The sequence below is a fragment of the Leptodactylus fuscus genome, chromosome 1 (assembly GCF_031893055.1).
Source record: "Leptodactylus fuscus isolate aLepFus1 chromosome 1, aLepFus1.hap2, whole genome shotgun sequence".
Lineage (NCBI taxonomy): Eukaryota > Metazoa > Chordata > Amphibia > Anura > Leptodactylidae > Leptodactylus > Leptodactylus fuscus.
This window is the reverse complement of record NC_134265.1, coordinates 2,256,089-2,278,670: the sequence shown is the minus strand read 5'-3', so window position 1 is coordinate 2,278,670 and position 22,582 is coordinate 2,256,089. Positions and strand designations below refer to the sequence as shown.

Sequence of the window (22,582 nt, the reverse complement as noted above, 5' to 3'; positions counted from 1 at the left end):
TTGTTTCTTTCACAATAAGATCGGATTTATTTGTAAAGAGTCCCCACATTCTGAGCCTTAATATGGCTCCTCTCCTGTGTGAATTCTCTGATGTACATCGAGATCTGAATTATTCGTAAAGCGTTTCCCACATTCGGCACAGGAATACGGCTTCTCTTCTATATGAATTCTCCAATGTTTAATAAGATCGTATCGATTTATAAAAAACTTTCCACAATCTGAGCATGAATATGGCTTCTCTCCCGTGTGACTTCTCTGATGATCCTTAAGTCTGTCTTTCGTAATAAAACATTTCCCACATTCTGAGCATGAATAAGGCTTCTCTCCTGTGTGATTTCTCCGATGTTTCATAAGATCTGATCTACATGTAAAACCTTTCCCGCATTCAGAGCATGGGTACGGCTTCTCTCCAGTGTGCCTTCGCTGATGTATATTACGGTCTGATTTGTTCGTAAAGCATTTCCCACATTCAGAACATGAAAATGGCTTCTCCCCTGTGTGAGTTCTCAGATGTTGAAGAAGACCTGATTTCACAATGAAACACTTCCCACATTCTGAGCATGAAAAAGTCTTTTCTCCTGTGTGGCTTCTCATGTGTATATTGCGGCTTGATTTAGACATAAAACATTTCCCACATTCGGAGCATGAATAAGGCTTCTCTCCTGTGTGAGTTCTCCGATGCGTAACAAGATTTATTTTCTGAGTAAAAGATTCCCCGCATAGTGAACATGAATAAGTCTTCTCTCCTGTGTGACTTCTCTGATGTGCAGTAAGATTTCTTTTCCGAGTATAACACTTCCCACATTCGGAACATGAATATGGCTTCTCTCCTGTGTGGCTTCTCTGATGCTGAGTAAGATTCGATTTGTTCGTAAAGCATTTCCCACATTCTGTACATGGATACGTCTTTTCTCCTGGCTGATTCTCCTGATGTCCCACAAGGCTGATGTCACTTTTATTCTGCTCAATACTCTCCGATGAATCCGATGATGGATCTTTGCAGTGAAGGGCTGAGAATGTATCTGGGACGGTGCCGGAATCATCATAAGTGTCCTGTCTAGTGTCACGATCTTCATATGGATCCTGTTTGATGTGAAAGTCATATGTATCGCGTGTGATGTCATGATCTTCGTATGGATCCTGTTTGATGTGGTAGTCATATGTATCATATGTGTTGTCATGATCGTCATATGTTTGCTGTGTCGCGCCATCATCATCCGCTTTAATGTCTGAAGCTATTAGACAGCCCTCCGAGCTCCTGGTACAGGCACCTGCTAAGAATACAAATATTTCATTATATTTCCAATACAAATAATGAAGTCAATTTCTATGAATAACAAAGACAGTGCACAATGCAAAAGATGTGTAACTAGGTTCACAATGAACCAAAGTCATCCTAAACTTCGCAAAAGTTTCAGATGTGATATTAGTGTAGCACAGGCTGGAGTGTAGGTGTAGTGTAGCACAGGCTGGAGTGTAGGGGGTAGTGTAGCACAGGCTGGAGTGTAGGGGGTAGTGTAGCACAGGCTGGAGTGTAGGGGGTAGTGTAGCACAGGCTGGAGTGTAGGGGGTAGTGTAGCACAGGCTGGAGTGTAGGGGGTAGTGTAGGACAGGCTGGAGTGTAGGGGGTAGTGTAGCACAGGCTGGAGTGTAGGGGGTAGTGTAGCACAGGCTGGAGTGTAGGGCGGTAGTGTAGCACAGGCTGGAGTGTAGGGGGTAGTGTAGCACAGGCTGGAGTGTAGGGGGTAGTGTAGCACAGGCTGGAGTGTAGGGGGTAGTGTAGCACAGGCTGGAGTGTAGGGCGGTAGTGTAGCACAGGCTGGAGTGTAGGGGGTAGTGTAGCACAGGCTGGAGTGTAGGGGGTAGTGTAGCACAGGCTGGAGTGTAGGGGGTAGTGTAGCACAGGCTGGAGTGTAGGGGGTAGTGTAGCACAGGCTGGAGTGCAGGTGTAGTGTAGGACAGGCTGGAGTGTAGGGCGGTAGTGTAGCACAGGCTGGAGTGCAGGTGTAGTGTAGCACAGGCTGGAGTGTAGGGCGGTAGTGTAGCACAGGCTGGAGTGTAGGCATAGTGTAGCACAGGCTGGAGTGTAGGGGGTAGTGTAGCACAGGCTGGAGTGTAGGGGGTAGTGTAGCACAGGCTGGAGTGTAGAGGGTAGTGTAGGGTGTAGTGTAAGACAGGCTGGAGTGTAGGGGGTAGTGTAGGGTGTAGTGTAGCACAGGCTGGAGTGTAGGGGGTAGTGTAGCACAGGCTGGAGTGTAGGGGGTAGTGTAGCACAGGCTGGAGTGTAGAGGGTAGTGTAGCACAGGCTGGAGTGTAGGCGGTAGTGTAGCACAGGCTGGAGTGTAGGGGGTAGTGTAGCACAGGCTGGAGTGTAGGGGGTAGTGTAGCACAGGCTGGAGTGTAGAGGGTAGTGTAGGGTGTAGTGTAGGACAGGCTGGAGTGTAGGGGGTAGTGTAGGGGGTAGTGTAGCACAGGCTGGAGTGTAGGGCGGTAGTGTAGCACAGGCTGGAGTGTAGGCATAGTGTAGCACAGGCTGGAGTGTAGGGGGTAGTGTAGCACAGGCTGGAGTGTAGGGGGTAGTGTAGCACAGGCTGGAGTGTAGGGGGTAGTGTAGCACAGGCTGGAGTGTAGGGGGTAGTGTAGCACAGGCTGGAGTGTAGAGGGTAGTGTAGCACAGGCTGGAGTGTAGGCGGTAGTGTAGCACAGGCTGGAGTGTAGGGGGTAGTGTAGCACAGGCTGGAGTGTAGGGGGTAGTGTAGCACAGGCTGGAGTGTAGAGGGTAGTGTAGGGTGTAGTGTAGGACAGGCTGGAGTGTAGGGGGTAGTGTAGGGGGTAGTGTAGCACAGGCTGGAGTGTAGGGCGGTAGTGTAGCACAGGCTGGAGTGTAGGCATAGTGTAGCACAGGCTGGAGTGTAGGGGGTAGTGTAGCACAGGCTGGAGTGTAGGGGGTAGTGTAGCACAGGCTGGAGTGTAGGGGGTAGTGTAGCACAGGCTGGAGTGTAGGGGGTAGTGTAGCACAGGCTGGAGTGTAGGGGGTAGTGTAGCACAGGCTGGAGTGTAGGGGGTAGTGTAGCACAGGCTGGAGTGTAGGCGGTAGTGTAGCACAGGCTGGAGTGTAGGGGGTAGTGTAGCACAGGCTGGAGTGTAGGGGGTAGTGTAGCACAGGCTGGAGTGTAGGGGGTAGTGTAGCACAGGCTGGAGTGTAGGGGGTAGTGCAGCACAGGCTGGAGTGTAGGGGGTAGTGCAGCACAGGCTGGAGTGTAGGGGGTAGTGTAGCACAGGCTGGAGTGTAGGGGGTAGTGTAGCACAGGCTGGAGTGTAGGCGTAGTGTAGCACAGGCTGGAGTGTAGGGGGTAGTGTAGCACAGGCTGGAGTGTAGGGGGTAGTGCAGCACAGGCTGGAGTGTAGGGGGTAGTGCAGCACAGGCTGGAGTGTAGGTGTAGTGTAGCACAGGCTGGAGTGTAGGGGGTAGTGTAGCACAGGCTGGAGTGTAGGGGGTAGTGCAGCACAGGCTCGAGTGTAGGGGGTAGTGCAGCACAGGCTGGAGTGTAGGGGGTAGTGTAGCACAGGCTGGAGTGTAGGGGGTAGTGCAGCACAGGCTGGAGTGTAGGGGGTAGTGTAGCACAGGCTGGAGTGTAGGGGGTAGTGCAGCACAGGCTGGAGTGTAGGTGTAGTGTAGCACAGGCTGGAGTGTAGGGGGTAGTGCAGCACAGGCTGGAGTGTAGGGGGTAGTGTAGCACAGGCTGGAGTGTAGGGGGTAGTGTAGGGGGTAGTGTAGCACAGGCTGGAGTGTAGGTGGTAGTGTAGCACAGGCTGGAGTGTAGGGGGTAGTGTAGCACAGGCTGGAGTGTAGGCATAGTGTAGCACAGGCTGGAGTGTAGGCGGTAGTGTAGCACAGGCTGGAGTGTAGGGGGTAGTGTAGCACAGGCTGGAGTGTAGGGGGTAGTGTAGCACAGGCTGGAGTGTAGGGGGTAGTGTAGCACAGGCTGGAGTGTAGGGGGTAGTGTAGCACAGGCTGGAGTGTAGGGGGTAGTGTAGCACAGGCTGGAGTGTAGGCATAGTGTAGCACAGGCTGGAGTGTAGAGGGATGTACCACGGTTCCTGGTTTCGGCAGCCCCCTGCCCTCTACGTGATCCCCTTACCCTCAGATTATATTCTGGCCTATCATAGAGGGGTTGATCTATTTGATAAACCCCATCTGGGCCCTGACCCTGCAGAGCACCCTGGTGTGAACAAGGCCCGATAGTTAATGTCACTGCCGGGCTACTAAATAGATCAGATCTCTGCCGGACACAGCAGCTGCAAATGGATTATAAAGTACAAACTATGACCATGTGCTCCCAGTAACTTCCCGGGCCGCAGCCTCCTGCTGCGCAGCACCACAAGGACGAGATTCCCACAATACTGACTAAGGGAAGGAATCCCACAATTTATACCAAAAGGATAGAGACTGTCCCGACCTACCTAACTAGGCAACGTGCTGCCAAACTAATGATTGCACTGAGGTGCACAATTCAGGTTTTAGGCTAAGACACCGGGTGAAGAGACCTGTCTCCTTAAAGAGAGGGAACGTGGGTCTAACCAGCAAGTCCAAGGTGCCCTCGCCAGGTGCTCATAGGTTAGCACCACTGTCAGCCAGAAGACCGACCACACCTACCGGCTGCAAGGGGTTAACCCCATGCATGCTGGACTGAGTAGATACAGCGGAACAGGCTGCGACCCTGCTCTCTTGGCCACACAGTCCTAACAATACCCCCAACTTCCATGACACAACGACGCCATGGGTCTCCGGACTGGAGACAAAAATGGTGAGAAGTGATCCAGACACGATCCCCCGGGGACAACTCCACCCCTGACCTATGTCTGATGTCAGCTGACTCTCTGCTCCTGTCCTTGGCCTGCCTCATGGCAGAATGTACCGGCCGTGGACCTTTGCCATTTGTTACCAGAGGATTTGGGGAGTCTGTGGGGGTGAACACGTCCAGTCCTTTTATCCTGCCCAGGTACCGTGCCTCCACTATGCTTAATATTTAATTTTTTCCCATTTTTCCGTTGCGGGCACAATACCTCCCTGGCACCTGATGGCACGGGACAACAAGAATTTCTTGCAGATCTTAGCACCTCCCTCTGCCTCGAGGTGGTGTTGCCCCTGGTAACAGGTGTGTGGAGTATACATGAGACCTAGGTTCTGGCAGGGTCTTAGCAGCGTTTTTAGAGAAGACCTCTGCATACCGAGGGGGTAAGTCCTCTTGTTCCGGAGGCCTCACTGGATGGATGGCATACAGCATAGCCTCCGGACTCCACGTAATAATCTCTCCTTGTCTCCAGTCTATGACTGGGGCGCGCTTACGAAACCACGGGAGACCTCGCAATATTGCACCAGTTAAGCCCTCCATGATGTAGAAGGATTGCCGCTCTGTGTGCAGTGCTCCACTCCGCAGGAGCAACGGTGGCGTCTCAAATCGGATCTGCGGCCGAATCTGAGACCCGTCAACCACCGTAATGTCAATGGGGGTCTGGAGAGCTTTCAGGGGAACGTCACACTGCTGGGCAAATTTTACTGAAATTAAATTCCCCATGGCCCCAGGGTCTACAAATGCCCTAGTGTTGACCCAACCGTTACCCAGCTTAAGGACTACTGGGAACCGGACACGAGTACGGGACTTTAGTGCACCAAGTAGCCCACCCCCAATGGACACTTGGCTAGTCCTTTTTTCCAGTGGGCTCGAGCATTGAGGGGCAATATGCCCTGGCCTGTTGCAACGGTAACAGTTCACCCCCCTAGTCCCCCTACTCCTGCTGCCACCAGAAGGTGTCCATAGGTTCTGTGGACTCCTCAACAGACGGGGCAGTGGATGACTTAAAGACCCCCCGCTCTGTGACATGAGATTATGCTCCAGCCCCCGCTCCACTCTCCTGACAGCTGTATATCTACACAAGTCGCCGAATTAATAAGGGCAGAGAGGGAGGTAGAAGGTTCCCGGCCTGCTAGTTCATCCTTTATACGCGAGGACAAACCCTCCCAAAATATTGCCACCAGTACCCTGCCTGGCCAATCTGGCTCGTATGCCAAGGTCCGAAACTCAATAGCAAAGTCGGCTACTGAGCTCTGGCCTTGCCGTAAGTGTAAGAGCTGAGAAGTGTAGGTGGAGTGGGGCACAGGGCCGGGAAACACCAGGTGTAGTGTTCCAAACAGCGAAGTTAGCATAGTCAACTCCGCCGGATCCTGTTCCTTTAACGGGGTGACCCAGGCCAATGCTGTCCCAATGAGCAAGGAAACCACAAAGGCCACCTGAGACTTCTCATCTGGGAAGAGACTAGGGCAGGCCTCTATGTAAGTGTCACACTGGTGGATGAATCCCCAACATCCCTGCGGCTCACCCGCATACCGCTCCGGAGGCAGGAGAGGACATGGTGACGGCACAGGGGTCAGCAGGCTACCAACCAAATGAACCATAGCCTGAACTAACCCTGAGATAGGGCAGAAAGGTCACCTGAGGCAGCTGGAGGAGATTGCTGTAAGTGTTTCTCCACCGAGCCCAGGCGTGTGATCAGGTAGCTGAAAAGATTCCCCAATCCATTATGTGGCTCTGGCTCTAGTCTACTGTTACAGTCAGAAGGATACTACAAAAAAACCTAAATAAGAAATATCCTGTGGAGCTCAACTGGGCTCTGAGCCGCAGAGCACCCTGGTGTGAACAAGGCCCGATAGTTAATGTCACTGCTGGGCTACAACATCATCTGGGTACAAACAGAAACTAAATAGATCAGATCTCTGCCGGACACAGCAGCTGCAAATGGATTATAAAGTCTTACAGTTACTGCACTGCAAGTCTAACACAAATCTGACTGTTTGCTCCCAGTAACTTACCTGGTAGAGATAAACAGCTCAGAAATACAAGCTGCTCCGAGAACTCGCTCCCCTCCTGAGAGCTACATCACTTGTCCTGGGCGGAGAGATAAACAGCTCAGAAATACAAGCTGCTCCGAGAACTCGCTCCCCTCCTGAGAGCTACATCACTTGTCCTGGGCGGAGAGATAAACAGCTCAGAAATACAAGCTGCTCCGAGAACTCGCTCCCCTCCTGAGAGCAGAGAGCTACATCACTTGTCCTGGGCGGAGATATAAACAGCTCAGAAATACAAGCTGCTTCGTGCAATCAGCCTCTCCCCCCCCCTCTGAGAGCAGGGAGCTACATGACTTGTCCTGGGCGGAGAGATAAACGGCGGAGAGATAAACAGCTCAGAAATACAAGCTGCTCCGAGCACTTGCTCCCCTCCTGAGAGCAGGGAGCTACATCATTTGTCCTGGGCGGAGATATAAACAGCTCAGAAATACAAGCTACTCCGAGCACTCGATCCCCTCCTGTCCTGGGCGGAGAGATAAACAGCTCAGAAATACACGCTGCTTCGAGCATTCAGCACCCCCCGCCCCTCCTGAGATCAGGGAGCTACATCACTTGTCCTGGGCGGAGAGATAAAACCATCCCCAGGTCCGTGGTTATGGAAACGCAGTGTAAACAATGAAGTGAATAAATTAAGATAGCGGCCAAACAAAGCAGTTTTGCTGAAGCAATGTATTTAGGAAAAGTCTTAACTCCACATAAGCTAGTCCTATATATAGGATCCTCGAGATGGGAGAACCCCTTTAATCTACAAACCCTTAAAGGAAACATTTTTCTAGTCGGGACAGCCCTGCTCACCTGGGCAGTCACGGGCAGGATCGTCCTCCTCACAATGCACAAACGTCTCGGCAGTATTCACACTGCCCCGATTCACGAGCTGTGAAATAAACAAGGTCAGGTCAGCAGACGGAGGAGAAGTGGCCTGCAAAGTCTACGAGCTCCAAAGACCACTCATGAGGCTTTCCCACCATAGGGCGCGTCTATATAGAGGGTCCCATCCCCCACCTCTCCCCTATAGACATATATTATACTGCTGGACACAAGGACATCTCCATCTACCTGACCATCCTGAAGAAGAAGAGGAGGAGTGGGACATCTGTGGGGGGTTGTCCTCTTACTGGATCTACCTGCAGGACACACAAACCGGGACTGAATCCATCTGTACATACAAGTAACGAGCGGGTGTATATAGGAGTATATAGTCATGTCTATTACCTGCTGATGTCCGGGGGGGCCGGGGGTCCTCCATCATCACCTCCTTGTACCGATCCTCGTGTCCTTCTAAATACTCCCACTCCTCCATGGAGAAATAGACAGCGACATCCTGACACCTTATAGGAACCTGACAACACAATGATACAGTCATCACCCCGACCCCTCCAGTTACTGTATAATGTCCCAGCATTCCCAGCAGTGTCACCTCTCCAGTCAGCAGCTCCAGCATCTTGTGGGTGATCTCTAGGATCTTCTGTCCATTGATCTCCTCCCTCGGGATAGGGCTCAGGGTTCCTCCATATCCATCATACACAGGGGCCTGACAGCGCCCACTAGAGGTCTTCTTCACTACGGTGTAATCCTGGTTATGGGGGGACACATGAATAAATCTCACTACATACATGTCCAGAGTCCATCACCTCTCCAGATAAGAATGATGTCATGATGACATCATCAGAACCTCTCACCTCTCCTGTCAGCTGGTAGATGATCTCCAGGGTGAGGGTCAGTAAGGTCTCCGCCATCTTGTCTCTCTCCATCCTCCACCAGCCTATCAGGATATTTTATGTGGAAGAAACAGACGGAGGATTCTGTAAGGAAAGAAGAAGATTTTACGTTAAAAGCAGAAGCTACCTGGGAGTCCTTCATGATACCACCACTGGGGGGCGCCCTCTTACCCTCCGCAGGGGCCAGACAATATACTGTATAAGGCCCCCTCCACCACCCACACACCGGGGGGCGCCCTCTTACCCTCCGCAGGGGCCAGACGATGAATATAAGGCCCCTCCACCACCCACTCACCGGGGGGGGCGCCCTCTTACCCTCCGCAGGGGCCAGACAATATACTGTATAAGGCCCCTCCACCACCCACACACCAGGGGGCGCCCTCTTACCCTCCGCAGGGGCCAGACAATATATATAAGGACCCTCCACCACCCACTCACCGGGGGGCGCCCTCTTACCCTCCGCAGGGACCAGACAATATATATAAGGCCCCTCCACCACCCACTCACCAGGGGGCGCCCTCTTACCCTTCGCAGGGACCGGACGATGTATATAAGGCCCCTCCACCACCCACACACCAGGGGGCGCCCTCTTACCCTCCGCAGGGACCAGACAATATACTGTATAAGACCCCTCCACCACCCACACACCGGGGGGCGCCCTCTTACCCTCCGCAGGGACCAGACAATATACTGTATAAGGCCCCTCCACCACCCACTCACCAGGGGGCGCCCTTTTACCCTCCGCAGGGGCCAGACAATATATATAAGGCCCCTCCACCACCCACACACCGGGGGGCGCCCTCTTACCCTCCGCAGGGGCCAGACAATATATATAAGGCCCCTCCACCACCCACTCACCGGGGGGCGCCCTCTTACCCTCCGCAGGGGCCAGACAATATACTGTATAAGGCCCCTCCACCACCCACACACCAGGGGGCGCCCTCTTACCCTCCACAGGGGCCAGACAATATACTGTATAAGGCCCCTCCACCACCCACTCACCGGGGGGCGCCCTCTTACCCTCCGCAGGGGCCAGACGATATGTATAAGGCCCCTCCACCACCCACTCACCGGGGGGCGCCCTCTTACCCTCCGCAGGGGCCAGACAATATACTGTATAAGGCCCCTCCACCACCCACTCACCGGGGGGCGCCCTCTTACCCTCCGCAGGGGCCAGACGATGTATATAAGGCCCCTCTACCACCCACTCACCGGGGGGCGCCCTCTTACCCTCCGCAGGGACCAGACAATATATATAAGGCCCCTCCACCACCCACTCACCGGGGGGCGCCCTCTTACCCTCCGCAGGGACCAGACAATAGATATAAGGCCCCTCCACCACCCACTCACCGGGGGGCGCCCTCTTACCCTCCGCAGGGGCCAGACAATATACTGTATAAGGCCCCTCCACCATCCACTCACCGGGGGGCGCCCTCTTACCCTCCGCAGGGACCAGACAATATACTGTATAAGGCCCCCTCCACCACCCACACACCGGGGGGCGCCCTCTTACCCTCCGCAGGGGCCAGACGATGTATATAAGGCCCCTCTACCACCCACTCACCGGGGGGCGCCCTCTTACCCTCCGCAGGGGCCAGACAATATACTGTATAAGGCCCCTCCACCACCCACTCACCGGGGGGCGCCCTCTTACCCTCCGCAGGGGCCAGACAATATACTGTATAAGGCCCCTCCACCACCCACTCACTGGGGGGCGCCCTCTTACCCTCCGCAGGGGCCAGACAATATACTGTATAAGGCCCCCTCCACCATCCACTCACCGGGGGGCGCCCTCTTACCCTCCGCAGGGACCAGACAATATATATAAGGCCCCTCCACCACCCACACACCGGGGGGCGCCCTCTTACCCTCCGCAGGGACCAGACAATATACTGTATAAGGCCCCTCCACCACCCACTCACCGGGGGGCGCCCTCTTACCCTCCGCAGGGACCAGACAATATATATAAGGCCCCTCCACCACCCACACACCAGGGGGCGCCCTCTTACCCTCCGCAGGGACCAGACAATATACTGTATAAGGCTCCTCCACCACCCACTCACTAGGGGGCGCCCTCTTACCCTTCGCAGGGACCGGACGATGTATATAAGGCCCCTCCACCACCCACACACCAGGGGGCGCCCTCTTACCCTCCGCAGGGACCAGACAATATACTGTATAAGGCCCCTCCACCACCCACTCACCGGGGGGCGCCCTCTTACCCTCCGCAGGGACCGGACGATGTATATAAGGCCCCTCCACCACCCACTCACCGGGGGGCGCCCTCTTACCCTCCGCAGGGACCGGACAATATACTGTATAAGGCCCCTCCACCACCCACTCACCGGGGGGCGCCCTCTTACCCTCCGCAGGGGCCAGACAATATACTGTATAAGGCTTCTCCACCATCCACTCACCAGGGGGCGCCCTCTTACCCTCCGCAGGGGCCAGACAATATACTGTATAAGGCCCCTCCACCACCCACACACCGGGGGGCGCCCTCTTACCCTCCGCAGGGACCAGACAATATACTGTATAAGGCCCCCTCCACCACCCACACACCGGGGGGCGCCCTCTTACCCTCCGCAGGGACCAGACAATATACTGTATAAGGCCCCTCCACCACCCACACACCGGGGGGCGCCCTCTTACCCTCCGCAGGGACCGGACAATATACTGTATAAGGCCCCTCCACCACCCACTCACCAGGGGGCGCCCTCTTACCCTCCGCAGGGACCAGACAATATACTGTATAAGGCCCCTCCACCACCCACTCACCGGGGGGCGCCCTCTTACCCTCCGCAGGGACCAGACGATGTATATAAGGCCCCTCCACCACCCACACACCGGGGGGCGCCCTCTTACCCTCCGCAGGGACCAGACAATATATATAAGGCCCCTCCACCACCCACTCACCGGGGGGCGCCCTCTTACCCTCCGCAGGGGCCAGACAATAGATATAAGGCCCCTCCACCACCCACTCACCGGGGGGCGCCCTCTTACCCTCCGCAGGGACCGGACAATATACTGTATAAGGCTTCTCCACCACCCACTCACTAGGGGGCGCCCTCTTACCCTTCGCAGGGACCGGACGATGTATATAAGGCCCCTCCACCACCCACTCACCAGGGGGCGCCCTCTTACCCTCCGCAGGGACCAGACAATATACTGTATAAGGCCCCTCCACCACCCACTCACCGGGGGGCGCCCTCTTACCCTCCGCAGGGACCGGACGATGTATATAAGGCCCCTCCACCACCCACACACCGGGGGGCGCCCTCTTACCCTCCGCAGGGCCCAGACGATGTATATAAGGCCCCTCCACCACCCACACACCGGGGAGCGCCCTCTTACCCTCCGCAGGGCCCAGACGATGTATATAAGGCCCCTCCACCACCCACTCACCGGGGGGCGCCCTCTTACCCTCCGCAGGGACCAGACAATATATATAAGGCCCCTCCACCACCCACACACCGGGGGGCGCCCTCTTACCCTCCGCAGGGACCAGACGATATATATAAGGCCCCTCCACCACCCACACACCGGGGGGCGCCCTCTTACCCTCCGCAGGGACCAGATGATATATATAAGGCCCCTCCACCACCCACTCACCGGGGGGCGCCCTCTTACCCTCCGCAGGGGCCAGATGATATATATAAGGCCCCTCCACCACCCACTCACCGGGGGGCGCCCTCTTACCCTCCGCAGGGACCAGACAATATATATAAGGCCCCTCCACCACCCACTCACCGGGGGGCGCCCTCTTACCCTCCGCAGGGGCCAGATGATATATATAAGGCCCCTCCACCACCCACTCACCGGGGGGCGCCCTCTTACCCTCCGCAGGGACCAGACAATATACTGTATAAGGCCCCTCCACCACCCACTCACCGGGGGGCGCCCTCTTACCCTCCGCAGGGACCAGACAATATACTGTATAAGGCCCCTCCACCACCCACTCACCGGGGGGCGCCCTCTTACCCTCCGCAGGGGCCAGACAATATACTGTATAAGGCCCCTCCACCACCCACACACCGGGGGGCGCCCTCTTACCCTCCGCAGGGCCCAGACAATATATATAAGGCCCCTCCACCACCCACACACCGGGGGGCGCCCTCTTACCCTCCGCAGGGACCAGACAATATACTGTATAAGGCCCCTCCACCATCCACTCACCGGGGGGCGCCCTCTTACCCTCCGCAGGGCCCAGACAATATATATAAGGCCCCTCCACCACCCACACACCGGGGGGCGCCCTCTTACCCTCCGCAGGGACCAGACAATATACTGTATAAGGCCGCTCCACCACCCACACACCGGGGGGCGCCCTCTTACCCTCCGCAGGGACCAGACAATATACTGTATAAGGCCCCCTCCACCACCCACACACCGGGGGGCGCCCTCTTACCCTCCGCAGGGACCAGACAATATACTGTATAAGGCCCCCTCCACCACCCACACACCAGGGGGCGCCCTCTTACCCTCCGCAGGGCCCAGACAATATACTGTATAAGGCCCCTCCACCACCCACACACCAGGGGGCGCCCTCTTACCCTCCGCAGGGGCCAGACAATATACTGTATAAGGCCCCTCCACCACCCACTCACCGGGGGGCGCCCTCTTACCCTCCGCAGGGACCAGACAATATACTGTATAAGGCCCCTCCACCACCCACACACCGGGGGGCGCCCTCTTACCCTCCGCAGGGACCAGACAATATACTGTATAAGGCCCCTCCACCACCCACTCACCAGGGGGCGCCCTCTTACCCTCCGCAGGGCCCAGACAATATACTGTATAAGGCCCCTCCACCACCCACACACCAGGGGGCGCCCTCTTACCCTCCGCAGGGGCCAGACAATATACTGTATAAGGCCCCTCCACCACCCACTCACCGGGGGGCGCCCTCTTACCCTCCGCAGGGACCAGACAATATACTGTATAAGGCCCCTCCACCACCCACACACCGGGGGGCGCCCTCTTACCCTCCGCAGGGACCAGACAATATACTGTATAAGGCCCCTCCACCACCCACTCACCAGGGGGCGCCCTCTTACCCTCCGCAGGGCCCAGACAATATACTGTATAAGGCTCCTCCACCACCCACTCACCGGGGGGCGCCCTCTTACCCTCCGCAGGGGCCAGACAATATACTGTATAAGGCCCCTCCACCACCCACTCACCGGGGGGCGCCCTCTTACCCTCCGCAGGGGCCAGACGATGTATATAAGGTCCCTCCACCACCCACTCACCGGGGGGCGCCCTCTTACCCTCCGCAGGGACCAGACGATGTATATAAGGTCCCTCCACCACCCACTCACCGGGGGGCGCCCTCTTACCCTCCGCAGGGACCAGACGATGTATATAAGGCCCCTCCACCACCCACACACCGGGGGGCGCCCTCTTACCCTCCGCAGGGACCAGACAATATATATAAGGCCCCTCCACCACCCACTCACCGGGGGGCGCCCTCTTACCCTCCGCAGGGACCAGACAATAGATATAAGGCCCCTCCACCACCCACACACCGGGGGGCGCCCTCTTACCCTCCGCAGGGACCAGACAATAGATATAAGGCCCCTCCACCACCCACTCACCGGGGGGCGCCCTCTTACCCTCCGCAGGGGCCAGACAATATACTGTATAAGGCCCCTCCACCACCCACTCACCGGGGGGCGCCCTCTTACCCTCCGCAGGGGCCAGACAATATATATAAGGCCCCTCCACCACCCACACACCGGGGGGCGCCCTCTTACCCTCCGCAGGGGCCAGACAATATACTGTATAAGGCCCCTCCACCACCCACTCACCGGGGGGCGCCCTCTTACCCTCCACAGGGGCCAGACAATATACTGTATAAGGCCCCTCCACCACCCACTCACCGGGGGGCGCCCTCTTACCCTCCGCAGGGACCGGACAATATACTGTATAAGGCCCCCTCCACCACCCACACACCGGGGGGCGCCCTCTTACCCTCCGCAGGGACCAGACAATATATATAAGGCCCCTCCACCACCCACTCACCGGGGGGCGCCCTCTTACCCTCCGCAGGGGCCAGATGATATACTGTATAAGGCCCCTCCACCACCCACTCACCGGGGGGCGCCCTCTTACCCTCCGCAGGGACCAGACGATGTATATAAGGCCCCTCCACCACCCACTCACCGGGGGGCGCCCTCTTACCCTCCGCAGGGGCCAGACAATATACTGTATAAGGCCCCTCCACCACCCACTCACCGGGGGGCGCCCTCTTACCCTCCGCAGGGACCAGACAATATATATAAGGCCCCTCCACCACCCACTCACCGGGGGGCGCCCTCTTACCCTCCGCAGGGACCAGACAATATATATAAGGCCCCTCCACCACCCACTCACCGGGGGGCGCCCTCTTACCCTCCGCAGGGACCAGACAATAGATATAAGGCCCCTCCACCACCCACACACCGGGGGGCGCCCTCTTACCCTCCGCAGGGACCAGACAATAGATATAAGGCCCCTCCACCACCCACACACCGGGGGGCGCCCTCTTACCCTCCGCAGGGACCAGACAATATATATAAGGCCCCTCCACCACCCACTCACCGGGGGGTGCCCTCTTACCCTCCGCAGGGACCAGACAATATACTGTATAAGGCCCCTCCACCACCCACTCACCGGGGGGCGCCCTCTTACCCTCCGCAGGGGCCAGACAATATACTGTATAAGGCCCCTCCACCACCCACTCACCGGGGGGCGCCCTCTTACCCTCCGCAGGGACCAGACAATATACTGTATAAGGCCCCTCCACCACCCACTCACCGGGGGGCGCCCTCTTACCCTCCGCAGGGATCGGACGATGTATATAAGGCCCCTCCACCACCCACACACCGGGGGGCGCCCTCTTACCCTCCGCAGGGACCAGACAATATACTGTATAAGGCCCCTCCACCACCCACTCACCGGGGGGCGCCCTCTTACCCTCCGCAGGGACCAGACAATATACTGTATAAGGCCCCTCCACCACCCACTCACCGGGGGGCGCCCTCTTACCCTCCGCAGGGACCAGACAATATACTGTATAAGGCCCCTCCACCACCCACTCACCGGGGGGCGCCCTCTTGTAGAGGAGTGGACATGGTGTGACCCCATCACTCAGAGACCCCCCGTCCTCGTCCCTGTTGTACATGGCTACTGCTTGGGTCCAGCACAGATCGTCCTCTGAGTGAATGAGACAGATTAGAGCGGCGCCATCTCTGCTCCGACTGCCGGGGTGTAAGGTGAAGTACAAGGTAACCCTGAGGGGCGACTGCTGAGTGGTGACCCCGGGGTCTTATATGGGCAACGCCATTATATCCAAAGGGACAGAACACCGGCGCAAATATCTGAATAAAAAGCGGAAAAACATCCCCAAAATGGTGGAAATAAGAAGAAGATCAGACCTCGAACCTGACCATGAACCAGAGGCCTCAAATGGAGAAATAAGAACCCGGCGGGGACCGAAGTACAAAACTCAGTGTATGATAGATTTACACTCACCGGCCACTTTATTAGGTCCACCATGCTAGTAACGGGTTGGACCCCCTTTTGCCTTCAGAACTGCCTCCATTCTTCGTGGCATAGATACAACAAGGTGCTGGAAGCATTCCTCAGAGATTTTGGTCCATATTGACATGATGGCGGCATCACACAGTTGCAGTCGCAGATTTGTCGGCTGCACATCCATGATGCGAATCTCCCGTTCCACCACATCCCAAAGATGCTCCTCTATTGGATTGAGATCTGGTGACTGTGGAGGCCATTGGAGTACAGTGAACTCATTGTCATGTTCAAGAAACCAGTCTGAGATGATTCCAGCTTTATGACATGGCATTGCATTATCCTGCTGAAAGTAGCCATCAGATGCTGGGTACATTGTGCTCATAAAGGGATGGACATGGTCAGCAACAATACTCAGGTAGGCTTTGGCGTTGCAACGATGCTCAATTGGTACCAAGGGGCCCAAAGAGTGCCAAGAAAATATTCCCCACACCATGACACCACCACCACCAGCCTGAAGCGTTACCGATACAAGGCAGGATGGATCCATGCTTTCATGTTGTTGACGCCAAATTCTGACCCTACCATCCGAATGTCGCAGCAGAAATCGAGACTCATCAGACCAGGCAACGTTTTTCCAATCTTCAATTGTCCAATTTCGATGAGCTTGTGCAAATTGTAGCCTCAGTTTCCTGTTCTTAGCTGAAAGGAGTGGCCCCCGGTGTGGTCTTCTGCTGCTGTAGCCCATCTGTAGCCTCAAAGTTGGACGTACTGTGCGGCGTTCAGAGATGCTCTTCTGGCTACCTTGGTGTAACGGGTGGCTATTTGAGTCACTGTTGCCTTTCTATCAGCTGGAACCAGTCTGGCCATTCTCCTCTGACCTCTGGCATCAACAACGCATTTCCGCCCCCCACAGAACTGCAGCTCACTGGATGTTTTTTCTTTTTCGGACCATTCTCTGTAAACCCTAGAGATGGTTGTGCGTGAAAATCCCAGTAGATCAGCAGTTTCTGAAATACTCAGACCAGCCCTTCTGGCACCAACAACCATGCCACGTTCAAAGGCACTCAAATCACCTTTCTTCCCCCCCATACTGATGCTCGGTTTGGACTGCAGGAGATTGTCTTGACCATGTCTACATGCCGAAATGCACTGAGTTGCCGCCACGTGATTGGCTGATTAGAAATTAAGTGTTAACGAGCAGTTGGACAGGTGTACCTAATAAAGTGGCCGGTGAGTGTATACAGACACAACACAACCCACATCAGATACATCAGACAAATCGGATACAGCCCAGACACAGGCGCATTAGATACAGCCCATACACATTAGAGACGTCAGATACATCCAACACGCATTAGATACATCACATAAGCATTAGATATGTCAGACACATTAGATACACCCGACACGCATCAGATACATCAGACACACCTGTGACCCCCTCACAGTCCCCGGCCGCCATAAAGCAGAACCTAGAACAGTTACACAATTGTTTTTTTTTCCCTAAATCTTTCCTTGTGATTTTGCCGCCTCCGGCAGATTGTACAGAGTGTTACAGGGACACAATATACCCCTTCCCCCCCCCGATACCTCCCGGACAATATACCCCCCTTCCCCCCCCCCGATACCTCCCGGACAATATACCCCCCTTCCCCCCCCCGATACCTCCCGGACAATATACCCCCCTTCCCCCCCCCGATACCTCCCGGACAATATACCCCCCTTCCCCCCCCCCGATACCTCCCGGACAATATACCCCCCCCCCGATACCTCCCGGACAATATACCCCCCCCCCCGATACCTCCCGGACAATATACCCCCCCCCCCCGATACCTCCCGGACAATATACCCCCCCCCCCGATACCTCCCGGACAATATACCCCCCCCCCCGATACCTCCCGGACAATATACCCCCCCCCCCGATACCTCCCGGACAATATACCCCCCCCCCCGATACCTCCCGGACAATATACCCCCCCCCCCCGATACCTCCCGGACAATATACCCCCCCCCCCCGATACCTCCCGGACAATATACCCCCCCCCCCCCGATACCTCCCGGACAATATACCCCCCCCCCCCCGATACCTCCCGGACAATATACCCCCCCCCCCCGATACCTCCCGGACAATATACCCCCCCCCCCCCGATACCTCCCGGACAATATACCCCCCCCCCCCCCGATACCTCCCGGACAATATACCCCCCCCCCCCCCCGATACCTCCCGGACAATATACCCCCCCCCCGATACCTCCCGGACAATATACCCCCCCCCCCGATACCTCCCGGACAATATACCCCCCCCCCCCCCGATACCTCCCGGACAATATACCCCCCCCCCCCCGATACCTCCCGGACAATATACCCCCCCCCCCCCCCCGATACCTCCCGGACAATATACCCCCCCCCCCCCCCCGATACCTCCCGGACAATATACCCCCCCCCCCCCCGATACCTCCCGGACAATATACCCCCCCCCCCCCGATACCTCCCGGACAATATACCCCCCCCCCCCCGATACCTCCCGGACAATATACCCCCCCCCCCCCGATACCTCCCGGACAATATACCCCCCCCCCCCCCGATACCTCCCGGACAATATACCCCCCCCCCCGATACCTCCCGGACAATATACCCCCCCCCCCCCCGATACCTCCCGGACAATATACCCCCCCCCCCCCCCGATACCTCCCGGACAATATACCCCCCCCCCCCCGATACCTCCCGGACAATATACCCCCCCCCCCCCGATACCTCCCGGACAATATACCCCCCCCCCCCCGATACCTCCCGGACAATATACCCCCCCCCCCCCCGATACCTCCCGGACAATATACCCCCCCCCCCCCCGATACCTCCCGGACAATATACCCCCCCCCCCCCCCCGATACCTCCCGGACCATATACCTCCCCCCCCCCCGATACCTCCCGGACCATATACCTCCCCCCCCCCCCCCGATACCTCCCGGACCATATACCCCCCCAGCCTCAGGTATAATAACCCCTATTACCCCACATGGCTACCTCCCCCTCCCCCAGTCACCTCCAAGGTTACTTCGTCTTCTCCTCGTGTATCAGGGTGTAAAAGCCTCGGCCACATCAGAGGTCACAAACACAGCGACCAAACTTATCCAATCCCTCCATGACATAGTGAGAGGAAGTGCTGCAAACAGGAAGTGACATCACAATCATCACTACAACACCAATGGTCACAGCGATACAGTCAGTGAAGGCTGAAACATCCCATAATGGTTGTCTGAGCAACCGACAGCAAAGCGGGGACCTTATATGTCTGATCAAAGCTTGTACCAAAGACAGGAAGTGCCTTGTGTTCCAAAGACAGGAAGTGCCTTGTGTTCCAAAGACAGGAAGTGCCTTGTGTTCCAAAGACAGGAAGTGCCTTGTGTTCCAAATACAGGAAGTGCCTTGTGTTCCAAAGACAGGAAGTGCTTTGTGTTCCAAATACAGGAAGTGCCTTGTGTTCCAAAGACAGGAAGTGCCTTGTGTTCCAAAGACAGGAAGTGCCTTGTGTTCCATGGATAGGAAGTGAATATCTTTGAATACCAACCAATCCGGTATCACCTGCTTGTAACTGAGCAATAATTCCGGTTACACAACTACAATTATTTACTACAATTTACTTATAAAAGGATCAAAATGAAAATACAAAGAAATCTATAACAAGCCATAAAACGCAAACCCTAAACCTGATGGAATGATCAAACTAGAAACTAATTAATAAGAGGCAAAATAATAAAACCATGACAACCGAAATAATAAGCAGCCGGAGGGGGTAAGCCCCTGTGACCCTGAAATAAGCTAAATAACCCCAATGATAAAACCGCTCATAAAATCCCCCAAAATGTAACTGGTCCTGCAGCACAAATTGGCCGCCCATACCGCCCAACCGTCCCGATTTCCGTGAGACACTCACACTTTCCTACCCCTGTCCCGCAGTCCGGCGCAGCTCCCTACGTCCCTTTAATGTCTTATTGATCAATCATTCCTCCAATCACCGCCTTCTATTATAACAGATAAGAGGCTGCGGTGATCGGAGGAACGCTTAGGGTCAGTTCACACGTGAAAACCGCCTAGCTTATTTGTGCGAGGTAAAAAACCTCGAGGAGTTTTTTTGACGCTGTTTTTTGCATTCCGCGCGGTTTTCGCCTCCCATTCACTTCTATGCAATTCTTCAGGCGTTTTCCGCCTGAAGAAAGGTCATGTCGCTTCTTCAGGCGGAAAACGCTAGGAGGAAAAAAAAAGCTAGTGGTCTACATAGACCACCATGTTAAAGTAGAGGTTTTTGAAGCGAATTCCGCTGTCAAAAACCTCCCCTTTGCCCACGTGTGAACTAGCCCTTACTATGGTGCAAAGACCTTGTGTGACATCACACGGTCACGTGACTAGGTGGGCGTGTCAGTATCCGTGCAGTGAAGAGAGAAGAGATCTGTGTAAGGTACTGAGAAGGGAGGGGGCATGTGAGATGCAGGATGGAGAGAGAGAGTCTGTGTGTCTGTCGGTGTGTGTTTGTCATTATACTGTGGGCAGAGATGGAGGAGGGGACATGAAATGGAGCAGATAAAGGGGGCACTTAAACTGGGGGACAACTGGAGAGGGTATTAAACCATGGGAGGAGCTGGAGGGGGATCTGTCTGCCTCTAGTTGCCTCCAGTTTAATGTCCCCCTCCAGCTACCCCTACGGTTTAATGTCTGCTTCTAGTTGCTCCCCATTTAATGTCCCACTTCATCTGCCATTAGTTTATTGCCCCCTCCAACTACCCCCATTGCTAATGCATACCTCCCAACTATCCCGTATTCCACGGGACATTCACGATTCCGGTGACATGTCCCGTGGTCCCAGTTGGAGGGAGGTATGTCCCGATTTCAACTCAGAGGACGCAGATCTGAGTTGAACACATACGCGGCTGAAGCTGTCACAGTTCAGTTTCTTACTTCGCAGAGCACTGCGGTCCTGTGGTAAGCCCACACAGACGGGGCAGCGTACGCACTTCTCTCTGCCCCAGAGTACGGGCGCTGGTTCAGGACGCTCTGGACCTCTGAGAGCCGCCATGTTCTTGTGGACACCGGCCAATAGCTCCCCCCACATAGAGAAGCGGCACCCATCCAGGTGAGCTGCTGATGGGGCTGGGATGACGTCACCCCCAGGTCCTGCAGCAAATTCAAAAGTGAAAAGCACCGGTCACGGGAGTGAATTGCGGTGGTGTACGGGAATTCCACGTAGCCTATCGTTCAATCCGGGACCCAAGGTATGTATGTGCGCAATTTCAGCCAAATCCGCTCGTCCGTCTAGGTGTCATTGCGTCCCCTTTCCAACCCCCCTCCCCCCGATCCCTTTGCACCCACCCCTGACCCCGGCCTCCTCCCCTGCCTGGGGTTAGGAGCTAGGCCCGAGAGGGCAATAGGGAGTGGCTTGCTATGCTAAAGAGTGTACGGGATTGCAGAGCTGGTGGTACGAGTTGTGGATTTGTGGGGGTCCTGGCAAAAACGTATGTCTGTAATTGTGACGAAAAGTAGCCTATTGCGCAATCCTGCCTAGGAGCTATGTTTGTGGAAAATTTCAGCCAAATCGGTTGAGCGTTTTTTGCGTGATTGAGGAACAAACATCCGAACATCTAAATATCCAAACATCCAAACACACAAACATCCAAACACACAAACATACAAACACACAAACATACAAACACACAAACATACAAACACACATACTTTCACATTTATAATATTAGTAGGATTCTCTAACCTTCTGTGAACGTCCCTGGTATTGGAGTAGAAGGTGCTGCAGCCCCGGCCCCTCTAAAAGTCGTCGTCTAATCAGCCATGGACAGAGGTGACAATATAGTGAGAATCGTTAGAGTCTTTCCTAATGATCGGCGGCTGTTACATTGTATCACAGCTTATACGTTATTTCCTTCACTTCTGGCCTTGTTACTTTGTTTCTCTCTAGAACGTTCACCTAAGATCTGAATACTAAGAACCTGCTGAGGCTAAGAACCTTGGTGGAGGGATTATTGTGGAGCTGCCAGCCTAAAGATTGCATAGCGCCCCCTTGTGGGACAGGTCTGATGTTCAGGCCACATGATGTTGATGTCACTTGTATAATTCTGCTGATTCGCCAATGAGAGAGACCAGAGATGGCGTAACCTCTGGAGATTTGTTTTGTCTTGGGGTTCGGACCCTTGTCCAATGTTGCTGCATCCAACGCTCTCTCGGTCTTCTTCTGGATATTTCCAGCCTCCAAGATGATGACCAATCACAGGCCTCAGCAGTCAGCGGGTGTATGACATCACTCAGGAGTCTGGAAGGTTCCAGAAGACGACCAAGAGAGAGCCTTGGACACCACGAGGAGACCCCGAAGAGGTGAGGGAAGGCGAGAATAACTGTTTGTTATATTTCACACCTTCCTCGGACACCCCCCCCC

At 55.5% G+C, this 22,582-nt stretch overlaps 1 protein-coding gene across 2 annotated transcripts; it reads right to left on the bottom strand.

The window, feature by feature from the left end:
• Positions 1-19,312, bottom strand: LOC142197066 (uncharacterized). 2 transcript variants are annotated; one of them, XM_075267107.1, is made up of 7 exons: positions 19,187-19,312; positions 8,587-8,709; positions 8,325-8,480; positions 8,120-8,246; positions 7,964-8,031; positions 7,703-7,781; positions 1-1,274 (listed from the first exon to the last, which is right to left on the bottom strand). In XM_075267107.1, the coding sequence occupies exons 2-7, from the start codon at positions 8,656-8,658 to the stop codon at positions 58-60; spliced, it is 1,719 nt and encodes a 572-aa protein (XP_075123208.1). In that variant the 5' UTR covers positions 8,659-8,709; positions 19,187-19,312; the 3' UTR covers positions 1-57. The 2 variants fall into 2 exon arrangements, with proteins under 2 accessions (XP_075123208.1, XP_075123218.1); XM_075267117.1 differs by having other exon boundaries at positions 1-1,271.
• Positions 19,313-22,582: the final 3,270 nt, after the last annotated feature.